Source organism: Micropterus dolomieu, linkage group LG18 (assembly GCF_021292245.1).
Source record: "Micropterus dolomieu isolate WLL.071019.BEF.003 ecotype Adirondacks linkage group LG18, ASM2129224v1, whole genome shotgun sequence".
In the NCBI taxonomy this organism is placed as follows: Eukaryota; Metazoa; Chordata; class Actinopteri; order Centrarchiformes; family Centrarchidae; genus Micropterus; species Micropterus dolomieu.
Genome location: NC_060167.1, coordinates 24,562,646 through 24,580,638, shown reverse-complemented (window position 1 = coordinate 24,580,638; position 17,993 = coordinate 24,562,646). Strand labels below are relative to the sequence as shown.

Genomic DNA, 17,993 nt, shown 5'->3' with positions numbered 1-17,993 from the left:
TTGTCTAATTAGTTCCCAGAGAATTTTGTAAATTGTGAAATCCAGGTAACACCTGACAAATTGAACTGCAACAAAATGCAGAATAGGAGGTTATTGTGATAGCACATACAAATTACAGGAAATATTCTCTAAGTGGTTTAAAACCTAAGAATGAAAACATTGGATTTAAATAGGCTGACTTGTTCTAGATTGTCATCATATCAACATAAAAATGCAATATCATGTTTTTGAGCCTTTCGAGCAAAATACACACCATGTGTATTTAAATAAATGCACACATTTTATTTATACACATGAAAGTTCATAAGTGAAATTACATGAATCAGCAGTAAGTTTATGGGAAGCTCTTCTTACTTTAGCACTGACTGTGTGTGTGAGCATGCATGTCTGCTTTCTGCATTTAGCTGTGTGATTTCATGATTTCGTGTGGTCGCAGTTTAGATGCTTCTGCCCAGTCTGCTAGGCTTTCAGTTGTGACTTTGTTTATGTGCATGTGAGAGATTTTGAGTCATTGTGTCATACAATTTCTTGTACCTACATTTACTCATTTGGCAGATGCTTTTATCCAAAGCAACGTACATTTATGGAACAACATACAAGCATCAATATGGTAAGATATCTACAAGTGACAATAGATACCAGTAAGAGCAGCAATAAATAAATGTTGATAACACCTATGGCATCAATGTGATAAATACCTAGAGGAAGCAATAAGAGCTAATAGTGCAACAGACCAGCAAGTTGTAAGGAGATATTAGAGGAAGAGCACAAGAAGTGCATGTTAGAGGTTAGGGGTTAGAGGTGTTATAAGAGGAAGTGTTCTTGGCAGGGATGAGGTTTCTTGAAGTTAGAGAGGGACGCCCCTGCTCTAATGGCATGTGGTAGCTTGTTCCACCATTGTAGTGTCACAGATGAGAATAGCTGGGACTGAGATTGCTTAATGTGAAGGGATAGCAGAGCAAGGCGGCGTTCGTTGGGTTGATCGAAAACCAAATGTACTGCAGCGTTCTGGACCACTTGTAAGGGTTTCACTGCACAAGCTGGAAGACCCACTAGGAGGGCATTGCAATAGTTGAGGCGAGAGATAACCTTGGTCTGTACCAGAAGCTGGGTGGTGTACTGAGTAAGGTAGGGCCTGATTTTTCTTATGTTGTATAGAGCAAAGCGGCATAACCGGGAGACAGCAGCAACATGGTCAAAGGGGTCACAAGGCAAAAAGGTAGGGACACAAATCTTTACCAATGTGTTGTATTTTCATGGCCACTTGTGATGTTTCAGTTGAGTCTATCAGTTATTAGCAGCTCCACCAAAGAGACATTTCCTCTCTAGACTTCTCAGATGGTTTAACGTAAGACTGGAGAAAATCTAGAAAAACAAATACAATTTTACGTAGCAGAATTTTGTTTTTTATTCTTTCCTGCCCCATCAATCATCTCATGTGACCACTTGGTCTCAACCCCTAGGTTGGGGACCACTGGAGTAAACTACCTATCTGTATTTGAAGTAGATAAACTAGCTCGACCTCTACCAACTACAAGAGTAAAAAGTATTTACACATCATTGCATCAGTATTAACAATAAAATGATGTAATGATTTATCACTCACAGGAGCCATTTTTCTGCTAATGAGTACTTTTACTTTTGATACTTCAACTAAATATTGCTGATACTACTTGAATATTTAATGCAATGCTTTTACTTCTTATGGAATATTTTGACATTTTTGTATTAGTACATTTACTTAAATTGATTAGGTTTTAGGTCACTGACTTGTGACTTAGAGGACGAGATGATCCAGTGAAGGCTTCATATAAACAAGTTAATGTTCATTGTGCCTGTCTTTATTGAACTTAGTTGAGCTTAGTTCAGGAAGTGTGACCAACCAGCAAGCTCCTGCCACTGCCACTTAATGATGACGATGTTGAGATGAGCTGCATCCTCTAAATTGGGTTGGCTTAAAACATTGTGTTTTTATTGATCACCACAAGATGGTCATGCAGAGCAGACATCATATCTTTGTGTTGAAAGGAAGCACTCAAAGTTAGTAGGTAACAGTATTTTTTTTATTGATGTTGAAAGTGTAACCATTGTTACAATTACAAGTTTAAATTAAATAATTTCTTTAGTTTGCATAATAACATCACAATATAAGGGCACATACAATACCTTACTTTCTATTTTTGATAAATATAAATACTTAAACAGTTACGTCTATTATAAAAAATTATATCTTAATCTGTTATAAATATTGCATGAAAACATCCAGTCCACAGGTTTGTGGATAACACACACATTAAGTTAATTAAATACAAAAAAGAGAAATGCACAGTGGCACAGAAGTGAAGTGAGCACATTTCTAACCTTCACTCTGCTTACAAGTAATGTCATATCAAGAGTTACAATCTTTTGTGTTAGCTTGGGGGCACTTTAGGATCGCAGCGTTTGATTTTGCTGAGTGTCTGTCTCATCATGTGTGTGTTTTCTGGCCGAGTCCCTCCAGCCACTCCAGCACCGTGTCCAGTTCTCCCACGGCCTTCTGTGCCGCCGGGTTTATGTCCAGCTGCTCAGAGTGAAGGGGAAAGAAATGGAGAAAGAGAGAACAATGGGTTTAATGATGAGCATGGCTGGATAGAAACAGTTTTCTGTTTGATTTAAGATTTAATTTGGCTACTCCAGTACTTTACTCCAGCACCCTCTTCAGTCCACTGTGAGAATGTGGGACATGAAGAGATGTTAAGGCTGCATACCTTGATAAACTCAGCATGTAGGGAGTCAACTATTCTCTGTGTTTCCTCTCCACAGTGGCAGTGCTGAACAGAACAAAGCACAATTATTAATACGACGTATTGTTGTTTTTAATGAAAGCACATTTTTTTGCTGAACAGCTAACTCACACATTTGTGTATATCTCTCCTGATGCTGACAAAAGCGTTGGCAAGAGCGCTGGAGGAGCGTTGCTGCTGTGGCTGAGAGCAGGCGTAGTTGCTGAACACTCTTTCCACGTAGAAACGCAGCACGAGACGCAGGAAACAACATGTCTGCCCCTCCTGATACAGACACATGAAGGTCAGATAACATCAGCTCTCACACACTCATGTTGCATACTCCTACACTATTTATACAGGTTTGAGAACTCCATGGCTTAGGGCAAGAGAAACAGTCAAAATTTTAAACAGAAAATTGGGATAGAAAGGAAAAAACAGCACTACATTGTAAAAACAACGCAAAGACTCACCTGAACATCCTTCATCAATGATTTGTCCAGAAATTTCACTCCGATCTCAATGTCTCCTGCTATCTGTGATGCAAAGACCACACATAAGTAAGTAACAATCATTTTTAATTACTATGACTCTTTCCGAGTTAGCGCTTTTTAGGGTGTGCCTGCAGGAAACTCACCACATTTGGTCGTATGGCAGAGTAATATTTGCGCAGTTCGTGCGTGTGAACATTGACAGAGCAGCTGTCCAGATGCAGAGTTCGGCTCTCCACGAGTTCACACAGACTCAAAAGGAGCAGGAAGAGAGAACAGCCGAGCAGCATCTTTAACATCATTGTGGTTATCTGGTGGGAAAGCTAACAGAAACATGTTGTTTGTTAAGATCTGGCCAGATAAATCACTGAGAATCAAATTATTAGGTAGGTATTAGGTGGAGGTAAGGGCTCAACTAAAGATAGGCTCAGAGCAGCACATTTCATAAGCTGGAACCGGCAAATTGTTGACATGTTGCTTAATAATTGACACAAACAATTAATTGATTAATAAAACATTTTTCATATTTGTGATTTCTTAGCATTTCTGTAACCATTCAGTTTGTATTTAAAGCATATGAAATATACATAAACGGTGCATGGCATTTGAATTAATTCTCCCATCCTAGTTGACTTTCTTGTCCTGTGTTGAGTCCATCCAATGGGCAAGCAAATGGCCCCTGTAATGTTCAGGTACCACCACCCACCACCATTACCCTGACCAGCACCACCTTTGTATAGACTCACCTTTGTGTTGGTTACTCAGAGGAAGAGTCCCTGGAAAGATGTGTCTCTCTGTCTCCATGCTGTCTCCTCTTATAGTGGAGTAAGGGGGTTTTTTTCTCCAGGTGTTGCAAACACCTGCACATGTACATGCACACAAATTGGTTTACAGGAGGAGGAAGTATGTTACAATTAGAGGAATTGCCTGCTGATGTCTCAATACCTGATTGGAAGAAAGAGACTGATTAAATATTTCTTCCTCTTTGATATGTGGTCATTGTAGGGAAACAACTTAGCTGTCAGTGATGTGCTGTTATTATTAAAGACGTCATTCATTAGTATCTCATCATTACTCTGCAGCTTAAATTTATTCAGCGGTGTGTTTCCCGTTTAAAAGTACTCCTACTGACACTGCTACTGATCTTTTAAAATGTTTTAGTGTAAAAGTTGTCTAGTGTAATAGTTGTCTTGCATCAATAGCAATTTTTGACAAATTTCACATGTTTACTTACTTTGCTTAGTTTTTGCTTACTACATACCGCTATTCATTTTCCTCTAGGAGCACTCTCATTGGCATTGACGTCACTTCTGTCTGACAAGGCCTGATCGGAAATACCTACAGGACCTGCTTACCTGGCCAGGGTGATTATTTCTGAAAGTGTACTTGCAGTGGAAAGAATCACGAGCAGGGAAGTCCAAAGGAAACAGGAATAACCAGTATTCAAGTCAACAATAGGATCTAGGAACTATAGGAAAGTGCCAAATTTTCCTCCAAGTGGTGGCCTGGTGTCTGTAGAAAAAATAGCTGACAGCACTCCCTAGCTCAGGAATGCTTAGTGCTCCTTTACAACCACTAGAGGTCATCACAAAGCTTTTGAACATGAAGAGACATCTAATGATCCAAATCACAAGTCTCTGACTCTGTGGCACAGCTTCAGCATAAGATATACATACATATTCATACCTGTTCATACAATACAGGTTTAGTACTTTTATACAAAGTATATGTTACACTTTTCTGAGATTGAGTTACAGTCGCTTTTACACAAGCCACATCTTTAATGTTTCAGAAGTAACAGAAAAATCCTGTATCTCAGCAGTTGACAAAATAACAGAAACACCTTATGGTACAGTACAGCATAACAATACATTGAATTAAACTTCATTCATCCATCTATTATCTATAACTGCTTATCCTAAGAGAGTTGCGGGGGGCGAGGTAGGCCTACACCCTGGACAGGTCACCAGTCAATCACAGGGCTGGCACATGGAGGAAGGCAACCAATTACACCTAAGGACTTGAATTTTGACAGTTAACCTAACCTGCATGTCTTTGGGATGTGGGAGGACGCCAGAGTAGGCCTCTCTGGAGAGACCGGACTTAAGCTATATGTAATAATGTTACGTCTTAATATTGTCAGAGGTATTTCAGTGGAACAGCATGAATACTAGCAACAGGAATATGCATCTCGTCCCGTTCGTGCATGTGTGTCTTTATTCGGGTACAGACTACAAACAAACGGGTGACCCACTACTGAAGACATTGCTCCTTAGCACTACCAGTGACCAAAAACTCCACAGGGTACCTGTAAGGAATATCCTGTTGTAATTGGTGTCCTCTGATGCAGTGTTACCAGTGGATCATGCACTAGAAGGGAGGGTGGTGAAGAAATGTCAAAAATCAAATTTGTATTTCAATTAAATAAACATCAAACATGATCAAATGATCAAAGAAAAAAGTTTTATTGTCCATTATTTGTACAAAGCTTCTTTATACAGAAGAATAATATACAGAAGACTAAGAATAAAAAGAATAAAATGACATTTTTACATGGAGTACCTTGAAAATCACAGGCGCATTTGGGACAGTTCCAACTACATGGTAGTTATGTTTTAAATTTGCTCTTCTGACATCCACTGCAGGTCTGTTTGTTGTCCAGCTCTACTCTGGTCACATCTGCTGGTGAACATAACTACCCTCCAGTGTAGCATGTCTGTCAATGTACCTGTATTTTCAGGCTTTACTAATTTTTGCATTGTAATTGAATAAAAATGACAGATAAACTGTAACTCCTACAAACACCTAACCCTAAACGTCGGTATATCCATTCTTTGTAGATTCGTAGTTCAATGTTCTGATTCTCTTGACTCTGGCAACGGTGAAACTTAAACTTAAAAGCTTAAACTATCAAAGCTTTACAGTTTGTTTTCATTCATTTGAAGTCCCTCTTTCACTAACGCAGTTCCACATTATACACTGTTGGATATACCTTGTGCTTCACGCATCATGTTTTGTCTTAAATTCAGTTTGTACACAGTGAGTCTGTGTGTGTGTGTGTGTGTGTGTGTGTGTGTGTGTGTGTGTGTGTGTGTGTGCATGCATGTTCCCAGGCCTTTAGGCACGATTCTCCTAAATGACAATAGAGTGGAGATGTCTGAAGCACATGATGACATCCAGAGGGATGGGGGGGCTCAGGTGATTTCCGTCCAGGCGCAGGTACCTGATGCAACAGAACAGGTAATTAACTTAATGTCATCACAATGACGGAGCTAATTATTTTGTTCCTATTCACTTCCTGTCAAAGGGTGCCACTGTAGACATGAGTGCCAAGATGTGACATAATGTGACGTACCTTAGTCTGGGCACCAGCCTTTCATCATTCATGTCGGCCTGCAGGCTGTATGGGCAGATCCGGGTGCCATTGATGCCTGTCGGGAAAACACACACAGTCGTGATTGTTTAGTCCTCAAATGTTTTCTTTCAAATAAGCAAAAAATTTTTTTAATCTGCCATTTGAAGAGGATCTTTTTGTCTTGTTTATAATTGTATAATTTGTGATTTATTCAACATTTTAAAACAAAGGAGGGATGAAAAAATACATAAATCAGTCAAGTAAACAACTGGGGTCATGCAGTATGACAGGAATAAAACAAAAGAGGATAACTAAGATTTAGACGAGACAACAAGGAGAAACTAATAAAAAGCAATTATCATGGAAACGCCTCACATTTGTATTCACTTCTGAAGAGTGATTTAAAGCATGTTATTGACTGTGAGCCCGAGGAAATGCTTTGCAGCCCTGTGAGCCTTAACAGAGCTGCATGATAAAGCAGTTTGTAAATAGGAAAGGAAACATGAACCAGCCTATACCAAGCCCTGAAAGTAACATAATCAGAGACATTTTTATAAAGTAAGATGATCTTGTTGCTGGTGTGCATCTTATTTTAAGCTCCCAAAACATTTACATCTGAGATAAATGTGGCAGGTTATACGCTATTACATGTATTTCATTTAGAATAGAATCTGTAGAAACAGTTAATCAGCTCATGATCATCACAAATTCATCGTGTTTCGACAGACTATGCTAATGTAAAGTCCTAACCCTGATCCAGGTAAGGTTATGGCTAAATTTATTAATTTTTAAATCAGGATTTAGCAGATCTAGGATATAGAATAGAAGGTAAATAGAAGGTTAAAGTTACATTAAAAACGTTTTGGCCATTGTACATTGCAGATAAACTCAAATAATCTAATAGAAACAGTCCTATCACATAACTAATAAAGTTTTATGGCTTATGTGTAATTAATGGCTAATTACACATTTATCAGGCATTGAGTGACATTTAAGCATTTGTCGAGTTATGTTGAGAAATGTAAGTGCAACATTCACTCTCTGTTTAGCTCTAACTTAGTCTCCACTAATTCTTGAGAAAAATGTCTGGTTCTTTAGTTTGCTAGATGTTCGACTATATAGATATTAATTTATTAGTCGTTGGTGTTGGACAGGCAGTGTGTAGTGGTTTTTTAAGCTTTATTGCTTTACAGAGATGTTTAGAGCACATTCTTCTTCTTCTTCTTCTTTCACATTACACATATTGATTAGGGGTGTTTTCACTTGTAACTGATTAGACTTTTTCTCAGGACATTCCCCACACTCTCTTGTTAGCTTTGATTCACCTGTTAGCCCAGTATAGCTATATTCTAGTTAATACATGGTGGTTCGGTGAGCTCTTGTATCTCCCATAAAAAGAGAAAAGGAGTGTTGAGTAAAGATATTAAGTTGATTTCAGCTTTTAATGTTTGTATGTCTGTGTTTTATGGGAATGTGGATCTTTCAGATCAATTTGAGAAGCGCCCATGATCATGTAGTGTGGGGCACTGGTCTTGGGCTTGACTTGGTCTCGACCTTTCAAAATCTTGGTCTTGTCTCGGTCTTGATACACTCTGGTCTTGGTTGGGGTGTTCTTGACTACAACACTAATTTACACATCCAGCAAACACAGAGCTACATAAATATTAATTTGGGTTTGGGTTTCTGGTGACTTTATAAATATAAGTCCAGTATCTGTTTTGCTTTCCAGCGACTCCTGGAAACAAATCTGTCTCCAAAGCTACTAAATGCTCCACTGTGTTCACCAGCAAACTGCTAACTTTGTCTGTCTACCATTTGGTGCCTGGGAGGTAGTGTACAGTGTGTTTATTTGAGCTTTTTTACTGAAAACAGCTGCCTGTTTGCAGCTGGAAATTAAGTTGATGAGAGCAGTAAAAGTAAATCAAAACAACAAAGGTATGGGGCAGTAAAACAAAAACAATGAGCTGAAATATGTTAAAACGCTCCATAGAACTCAGGGGAACTGCAGAGCCGGGTGATAATTCTATTATAAAATATATTATAATATATATAGATATATATAGAATTTATAAAATATTGATTAGTGCAGCTTTAAGTACACTAAATATCATAGAAAGATGAGTGTTGTTACCATGTATTATGTAATTGTCAGACAAATTTCTTAAGATGATGATGATGATGGCTGCTGAGATAGCTTACTCTCGATGCTGTTGTGGTTGAGGTGCAGGTGCTCCAGGTGACCGTTGAAGAGAGGAATAGAGGCGAGCTGGTTGTGGGCCAGTTGCAGGTCTAGCAGGGTGGGGATTTTGAACACATCCTTGGGAACTCCTTTATCGCTCAGCTGGTTGTAGTTCAGCCTCACAAATGCCAGGTGAGTGAAGTCTCTGAAGTAGTCTCTGTACATGAGAACAACGGATGACAAGAACAACTGTAAAATTTTACATCAAACCATTGACACAAGTAATAATGCATGCAGTGTATGTATGCAAGTGTGGTTATCAGCTATGTGACCATGTGTACACTGTATACTTGCTTTGGGATGCCATCTATACTGTTCCTGTCCAGGAAAAGCTGTATGACGCCACTAGGTACGCCAGCAGGCATCCTTTTCAGGGCGTTGTGAGCCACATTGAGCTGCATGAGGCTCTTTAGGTCCTTAAATGTTTTCTCTCCCAGGTCATTGTCACTCAGCTGAAAGATAAGTCATCAGACACTCATGTTTTCTCCAGAGAGTCATACAGGTGGTGGACACTGCTCCTACCTAAACAGTACAAAGGTACTCTTAAATAGAGGTTTACCTGGTTGTGGTACAGGTCGAGCAGAGTCAGGTTCCCCATCTTGCTAAAGGCACCGGTGGGGATCTTAGAAATACGGTTCCTACTGAGGCGGAGCTGTTCTAGGCTTGCTGGGAGACCTGAAGGGACCTCTTTCAGCTGGTTACGCTGTGCATAGAGGTACAACAGTGATGGGATTTTCTCAAAAACCTGCAAAATAGATAGAAACAGAAAACACGGTTTTAGATTGTTTAATGGTATTTTGAAATCATGAATATGCAGAAGCTTTCTGACCTGTTTGTTTATTTGATGAATGCGGTTATTAGCCAAGTTGATCCAGCGGACCTCGGTGGCGTTGCGGAACGGCTCTGCCGTCACCTCTGAGATGTAGTTGTTCTGCAGGTACAAGTAGTGGGTTCTTGATGGGATGACAGGGATCACACGGATGTTCCGGTTCTCACAGTTGAGAGAGTTCGGATAGCTTGGGGAGCATAAACACTCCCGCGGGCAGTCAGGAAACATGGAGGGTGGGCCCAGGATGGGTGGAGGGAAGTCTGTAGGCTCCTGGGGCTCTGGCTGTACCGGTAAAGCAGGCTTGGGGACAGAAGGCTTCCTGGTGGTGGCTGGGCGCCTGGTGGGCTTCTTTGGCCGAGTTCTCTGGGTGAACACTGACCCCATTAGGAGGAACAGAGCCAATGCAGAGAAGAGTCCCACGCCGGCCTTCATGGTCCTATGATAGGAAACAGAGGTAGGTTCTACTGTATGTACAGTTACAGGGGTTAGGAGATTAAAAGAGAGAAACACAACACAACACTTTCTGTTTCTTGCTCTGTGTGGGAGCAACAGGCCGAGTCTCAAGTGTATACAAACCCTGCTTCCTTGATTAGAAGGCATTTAGAGGCTCAGTGCAGACCAAGACAGTCGTCTCTTATTAAACTGAATCTTCCCTAACCATCTGTTTGTATTTGTCTTTTGATTGTTCCTATTTTGAGAGGGGTTTGGGGATATTTTTTGACTTCCGGCAAAAAATATTTTTTGTTCAGCCTGTATTGAGAGAAAGACTTTTTCTTTAACTGTTCAATACAGCAGTATCTAGACAAACATAAAGCAGGTTTTCTTTGGATATTGACAATGAAAACACTGAGACTGTAAAACTGTAAACCAGTGGTTCTCAAATTTTTTGGGGAAGCGCCCCCCTATGCAGTATCCAGGTCCCTTACCACCCCCCATCAAAAAAGATGTTTGCTATTTGCCCTGAATATTGTTGATTATTTTTTTTATTGTTGTTACTATTGTTATTAAAAACAGGACTCTCAGGCTTTCTGTATTGCTTTTAAATATTTTCCTCCTGTAGGTGAACTTTTTTAATATCATCCCTGCATGATTAAGTCTTCCCTCCTCTTTTGTGTCTGTTATGGGGAAGTTACCTGTTTAAATGTGTTTCCCACAGAAGTAACTGTATACAGCGTGTTAGCCTCGAAAACCCAGCTCTAACATTAACTTAGCTCTCCTTGTTAGCGAGACTCCTTATATCCTTGCTAATAACTTTTTTAAGCTGGGTCTCCGACATTGACAGTGTTGTGTTGGACTGATTTGTGCAGCTGTATTCATGAGGGAGAGAGAGCGAGAGGGACGAGCAAGTGAATGTGCTGCGCGAATACACGCTGCCTTCAGCTCTGCAATCAAATACGATTTTAAATGGGCCTAGTAAAAAAAAATGTGGCGGTCAGCATTGATATTGTGGCGGGCCGCCACAAATAAATGAACGTATGGGAAACACTGTAAACACTGTAACTGCTCACGTTCAATACTTTCTGCACATTCAGAATCCCTCCCATGTATCTGAGTTCTCTGACATGTAAAGAAAAAAAAGGCGTAATGGGAGACTAACATCATTAGCCTATTTAAAGAGAATTCATAATATTTTACTACATGCCGTATACTGCGTTATGTTACTGATTCGCTGAAGGTTCCCCTCGATCGTCTGACAGATAGAACTGGATGAGACGAGGAGATACTCATGCCGGGGAAAAACTAACCGACAACACCTGTAATCAGGTGTATAATTCCACACACGTTAACTTCAGCACCTCTGATAAAGTGCCGCTTACAATCCCAACAGAGTCAGTTTTTAACCTTACATTTTTATAGCCTACTGAAATTCCTGTATATGTGTGTCGCAGCAAAGTTGCTTTCAGGGGAAGTCCGACAGCGGATATCCCTCCTGTAAATGTGTAACCACTGCGATAACAAGACGTTCACGGTGTATTCCTCAGAGAAATAAACTTTTCCACGGTAATACCAAGAAAGAGAGCGTCAGTTTTCCAAAGTTTACACAGTTGACGCCATGTGGATAAAACTTTACAGATGATACTCAGACTTCCCGCTCCTGTGAAGGCAACATGAAGCTGCACCACAAGAAAAAAATACACCATCTCGTCCAGTTGCAGTGGACTAAACTGGCAGGTTTTAATGTTGCAGACCACAGTTTTTTTGCAAGTAGTTTAAAGTTTGACCTTGTATTGTTGTGAATCTTTGGTGTAAACTCACCTTGGACTTTCCAACTAACAAACGCCCCCCAAAAGCAGTTCAGCGCCCCCCTTTCCAAAATATTGCTTCCAGCGCCCCCCATCGTCCTCAGAACGCCCCCTGGGGGGCGGGAACACCCCCGTTGAGAAACACTGCTGTGAACCAATACGTTCAGCAATTGGCTGCCTGAACTTCTACTGCCGTCATCAACATCAACACTTTTGCTGCTCTTACATAAGTGGAAATATATGTACAGCCACACTTTCATATAACCTTTCCATTGTTCTCCAGAGTGTCTTTAACTGTAAAAGAGTGAGAAATCTATGTTAGTGACTGCTGGGAATTGATAAGTTATTGTCATAATGCCATAGTGACAATGCTCTTCAAATTTAAACAAATGTAAGATGGGGGTTTGTGGCTTGGCAATATAAATGAAAGAGAATTAGCAAGAAAGTCTGCAGTGATTTGTTTAATTTGATTACATTCAAGAGGAGGAGGGGCAGATACTGATACAGGAAATTAGTAATTGAGAGAGAGGAAAGGAAAGGTTTTGGAATAAAGACTCTATTGTCAGCACTGGTCCAGATGGAGAGTTGTGGAGGGGAGGACTGCAGGTCTGGAAGGTTGAGGGTCTTTGACCCAGGAAAGGTCCAAAGGAAACTGGGCTAAATGTCAATGTGACTCTGATGGAGGACCATTATATCTTATATCAATGGTAAATACAAAACATGTTGCATACATAGGTAAATCCATGATTATATAGTAAGGTTTTAAGCTGACATGTATTTGAGTGGAGACAAGAGTCTGAACTGAGCAGAGGGGAGGTCATTTAAGATGTGTACTGTAACTGATGATCCTTCCAAAAACAGGTGTGTGCAACTTAAATACGTTAAGTACGATGTAATGATAATGCAATGCGAATTTACACACACCCACACACGCAAGCATTTACCCTTCTCTTAATCCTAAAGTTTTACATTATTCAATGTCTGGCTGTGTACAGTTTGTTTCTTTGCACTCTGCATTGTACCTCATCAGCATAAGCCTGCTGTAAATAATCACCACACAACTGTCAAAATACTATTATAATAATACATTAGTCACTTTACTCCATTCAGGCAAGCCTCTGGCCAAATTGATAAACATCACATATGAATCACGGGGCAGGAATGGGGCCTAATGCCAAAATCAGTCTTGCCTGGAAAAACAAATCTGAACTTTTCTCTGACAGTGTTCCCTGGCACTGCCCTTCCTTTTCACTCTCAGCCACTCAGAACCTCCCAGCCCCTTGTTCAAAACCAGAACCAGCTCTCCTTCGCCTTGTTCTGCTGTTGTCCTGAACTGCAGTCTGGCAAACAATTAAAGACTCAAAGTCAGAAATGGCTGACTCATTGGTTTGTTATTTGTGACCTCAATAAGCAAATCCGATTAGTATGAGAACTAGCAGCGGATCTGAGATCCCTGTACAGTATTACATCTCTGCAGGTCAGGATGACAAACCCCTTCATCATACATGACCAGATTCAACCTACAATTCATTTATCTCTAGCTGTTATTAACTGGTTAATTTTGATTGCAATTTAACTTTAAAACCAAAATAGATTGTGTCATTTAATTGGATCCTCCTCACGGTCCATTTTGTAGGTGTCCACTAAACTTAAGACTAGCAATGACTCAAAACATAACATATCATTAAAAATATTTACTTATCTGATGATTAAATATGAGACATCTAAGACCAATATATTATTATTATTAGTCAGTGTAATTAAAGATTTTTTAAACTGCAGCTATCTTTGCAAGCGGTTTAGATATCCGTACATTTTAGTACTAGGACTATTTCCACTTGACATCAGATCTCCAGTCGACATCAGATGTGTAAATCCCTACTGCTGTTTATGTCCATGTGTATCAGGAGAGTACAAAAAAAACACAATAGTCATTTTCGAGTAGCTTTCAAAACAAAGCTCTTTTTTACAACTCGATGCTGAGTTCTCTCCAGTTCATTTTTTCTTTTTCTTTTTTGGCACAGAACAGGCACTGTCGTTCCTTTAACTGAAAGTGATCACTACAACCACCACAAAAAGTGCCACGTCATGCACAGCAGAAATCAGAAATCTAACTCAGGTATCTGAAAATATCTGTGACTAATCAACACATTTATGAAAAAGCATCTCCAAATAGCATTAATGATGATATACAATATATGACGTCATATCAGTTGCATCTTCTGACTGTAACTATAACTTGTCTCTATGTATCTAAAACACAGTGATGGGCAGAGAAGTCCACCTTAACACAGAGGACTTAATGTTAAAATCATGTGGTATACAAGCACTGGAAATACAAAGTATCTGACCTACTTCTGAAAGCCTCATCACCAGCAGATATTCTGCATTAGTATTACAAGATTGCCAAAACATTTCCTCATGCGGGTGTGGCAGTCGTGCAGTGGCTGTGCAAAGACTGGCTCTACATCTATGGTACATCAATCTGGATGTGTGGTGAAGGAGTTATTTATTTGTTAATAAAGTAAAATAAAATAATATAATTTAAAGTAAGAGAGTAGAAAACCGAACTCTGTTCTTCTTTTTCCTGATTATCAGCCAGCTCTATTTAGATCTATTGTTGTTTTTTTACATTCTTCTCACACTTCATAGAGGGATTTTTAAAAGTTCAAGCTTCTTACAAAACAGTGATTCATCACAGCATGTGATTATGAAAACGGCATGACTAAGACTTTTTCTCACATTTCCAGATAAATATTTTTCAGCTAGATTTTGGTGTTCGGTAAACACCAGTCCAGGAATATGATCCATTAGCATGTGTTATGACAAAATGGTTTAAATAACAACTTAACTGCAGAGTTAGTAAAATTAATCTAAGCAAAGTTTGTCTACTTCTTTGAAATAACTTGAGGATGCAGCTGATGAGCAACAGAAATTACGGCACTTCATAAGCATGAAGCTTCATTCCATATTTTTAACTGAACCGCAGCAGCTGCTCCGCACTGATGGTTGAAAAGCTGAAATCAAGGTGAGTGCACAGGAGTGGCGAAAAGCAGTCGAGTGTGCGGTAGTACCACTTTGTATGGCACAGTGTTTCTATAGAAACACAGCAGCATGGTTCAGCTGTGCCTGTGCCAGGATTCCCCCTCAGTCCTCAGACAGACACACATTGGTCTTTCTGCCTCTCTGTTTCACACACTCCTGTCTGCATTCTTATCTCATTGATAACGGTCCATCTAATACAGCCGCCATGGAAACAACAAATAAAGTCTCTTACCTGCCTCTGGTACCTGCCCTCTTTTGTCAAGTCACACGTTTTGTGTCTTTTCTTCTGTCTGCCTCTCTCACTCTTTTCCTTCCCCTCCCTCTCTCTCTCTCTCTCTCTCTCCCTTCCTCTGTTTCTCTCCGTCCCTAACCCTCCCCTGCCTCTCTCTCTTTTTCTCATGCTCCCTTCTTTGGTGGACAAGCCTGCTTGTGGATTGGTTTCCTGGCGTTTTTCCCTCTGAAGGTCACAGTGGTTCTTTCTCCCCCTCTGCTCGGCTCAGGGCCAGTGGGGTTTAATCGTAATTCCTTCTGGAAGACCGAGGGCTCTTTCATGTGTCTGAACTGTGTCACAGTTTATTATTATTTAGTTCGGTTGCAGAATAGCATGTCTCAAATAGATCCCCAAAAAACCCAAACAAACAGATTGCATGTTTGAGTATTTGTGCATCCATTCCTATATCAAAAGAAAAAATGCTGGGTCTCTGTTAGGGAAAGCCCAGCTGTAATTGCATCTCCCCTCTGTCTCCCACCCACCCTGCTGTTGTTTGGATGACTGCACTCACATCCAGTCATGTGCTTTTCATTAGCAGCATCTCCCCACTGACTCCATGGCATCTTTTCTGTGTCAGTTAAACAATGTTCAAGAATATTTTCCCCCCGCCAGCATCAGTAAACTCCAACAGTTAGATTACCGAGGTCCAGCTGAGGCATGGGGTGTTGTGGAGGGAAGTGGCACTGTGATTAACCAAGTGTAGCGCTTCTATGTATGAGTGTGTGTGTGTGTGTGTGTGTGTGTGTGTGTGTGTGTGTGTGTGTGTGTGTGTGTGTGTGCGCGTGCATGCATGTTTATATGTCACTGGGGGTTAGGAGGTGGTCATGTGTTTGCTGCCCTGCATTCCTATAGAGTGAGCTGCAGCCGAAGGATAATGAGGTGAACATATGTGGGGAACAGTTTGTAACACAGATGTACATATGTGTGCCTCCTTCTCCCACTTTCTTTTTTCCCCTATTAGTTCTCCCCACTGTACTCCTGTCTCCTCTTCACTCAGTCACCAGATTTGGGATACTGAGCTCAGCTGGGCCAAACATCTGGTCCAGACTCATACCAAAAAGGAAGGGATGGATATTTCCAGCAAAGAGAGAGATGGGTATATGCAACAAATATGTCACTTTTTGGTTGGTTGTTTTATCTCTCATCTTCCATGCTACTATTTAAGAGAGGGTCGAGAATGGTGTTTAATCTCTCCTCTGCTCAACTGTTGTGACCTCATTTCTGTCTAAACATTTTTATTTGGTGCTGCCTGCAGGGATGAGATCATTGGAAATTGTTGCTCATTAACAGCGATTTCTCATGATTTGGTTTAATGTTTCATTTATAGTGTCTGTTGAATGACTTCAGAACAGTAAGAATTGAATAAAGTGGAAATTAAAGCAAAGGTGATTCTCTGAATGAGGTGGTCTGCCACAAATAGTTGGTATTCAGCTACTGTTTGGCACCGTGCTGACGCTAAATGTGACAGGCTGTGGTTGCAGTGCTCTCAACAGATGTGGCCATGAATTGAATAGTTCAAGCCATTTAATGCAAGAACAATGAGCAGCGAATCAGGAGCCCAAACAACAAGGGAGGTCTCTCAGACAAAACAGTGTGTTCCTTTGTCAGATTAAAGGTGGGGTATGAGATTCTGGTGAAAGCCAGTACCATGATAAACTAAACCATGACACAGAAACTAATAGAACTACTGCTAACTAGGTTGTGGATTAGCAAACTGCTGCCACAGTTGCTGCTGCGAAGCTAGCAGAGACGGTCCCAGAGCCAGCACAGCAGCTCCACACTGCAGTTCTCACAACTGTTTTGCTACTATAGCTAACATCAAAACAACAGCATGTCTTGGCAAACTGGAAAGTAAGCTGAATGTCTGTGGGAAAGAAATTTAACATGGCTGCAATAGTGTTCCGTGGATTGGTCAGAGCTTTGTTTCCCATTTACAGAGCCAGCGAAATACAGCGCACACACAAAACTGACAGAAATCTTGAAGTTTTTTGAAGTTGAAGTTGTAAATTATTGTCATGCAACAGACATCCATTTTGGTAAAATCGTAGTTAGCTTTTTAAATACACTTGACACTATTCAACAAATCATCCAGATCAGATTTTTCAACAACATAGACACTGACATGTGTCACGGCTGTCGCTGTCACCCTTGTGTTTCTCCTTTTCCCTGTCTCACCTCTACCAAGTAGGCTGTGTCCCTGGGGAAGGAAGACCCGCCTACTTCCTGGTTTCTGGGGTGCTGACATCTGTCCCGCCCACTGGTTCCATTCAACCAATGGCTCGTCACCACGTTAATTACCTCCGGCTCATAAGGAGAGTCCACCTGTTGCTCCAGGCAGCTTGTCACCGCCTGTTGTCTTGTGTGCCGCTGGTATTGACTGCATAGCCTGTCTGTTAGTTGTACTTTGTGTTTAGTGGAACTATCCACCTTCCTTGCTTATTAGCTGTACATTGTGTTTAGGGAAACATTTGCATACCTTTGTATGTTAGCTCCACATTGGGTGCAGTGGAGAAATTCACTTATTGTTTTGTTTACTATTGTGTTAGTTTTCACCAGGTGGAGTGGGTGCTGTGCTCTTTGTGTTCTTTTGTAGCAAGAATCAACTCTGCTTAAAACGATAGATAGGTACAGGCCTCCTTTTGAGGACCTTTTTATTTTAACTTGGTTTGTTATTTTCGCAGCACCCTCGTCCACCCTCCTTTTGTTTTTTTTGTTACCTGTCTACATCTCTTCTGTTACCAATAAAAGTTACCTTGTT

At 40.5% G+C, this 17,993-nt stretch overlaps 2 protein-coding genes across 2 annotated transcripts; both read right to left on the bottom strand.

Moving 5' to 3' along the window:
• Positions 1 to 2,422: 2,422 nt before the first annotated feature.
• Positions 2,423 to 3,555, bottom strand: il19l (interleukin 19 like). The gene is made up of 5 exons (XM_046029309.1): positions 3,400 to 3,555; positions 3,236 to 3,298; positions 2,895 to 3,047; positions 2,748 to 2,810; positions 2,423 to 2,560 (listed from the first exon to the last, which is right to left on the bottom strand). Exons 1-5 carry the CDS (start codon positions 3,553 to 3,555, stop codon positions 2,468 to 2,470), a joined length of 528 nt encoding a protein of 175 aa, XP_045885265.1. The 3' UTR covers positions 2,423 to 2,467.
• A 2,139-nt stretch (positions 3,556 to 5,694) lies between these two features.
• LOC123987488 (proline/arginine-rich end leucine-rich repeat protein) lies at positions 5,695 to 15,254 on the bottom strand. Its single transcript, XM_046076440.1, has 7 exons — positions 15,197 to 15,254; positions 9,677 to 10,112; positions 9,407 to 9,592; positions 9,142 to 9,299; positions 8,808 to 9,004; positions 6,609 to 6,684; positions 5,695 to 6,476 (listed from the first exon to the last, which is right to left on the bottom strand). Exons 2-7 carry the CDS (start codon positions 10,106 to 10,108, stop codon positions 6,386 to 6,388), a joined length of 1,140 nt encoding a protein of 379 aa, XP_045932396.1. The 5' UTR covers positions 10,109 to 10,112; positions 15,197 to 15,254; the 3' UTR covers positions 5,695 to 6,385.
• Positions 15,255 to 17,993: the final 2,739 nt, after the last annotated feature.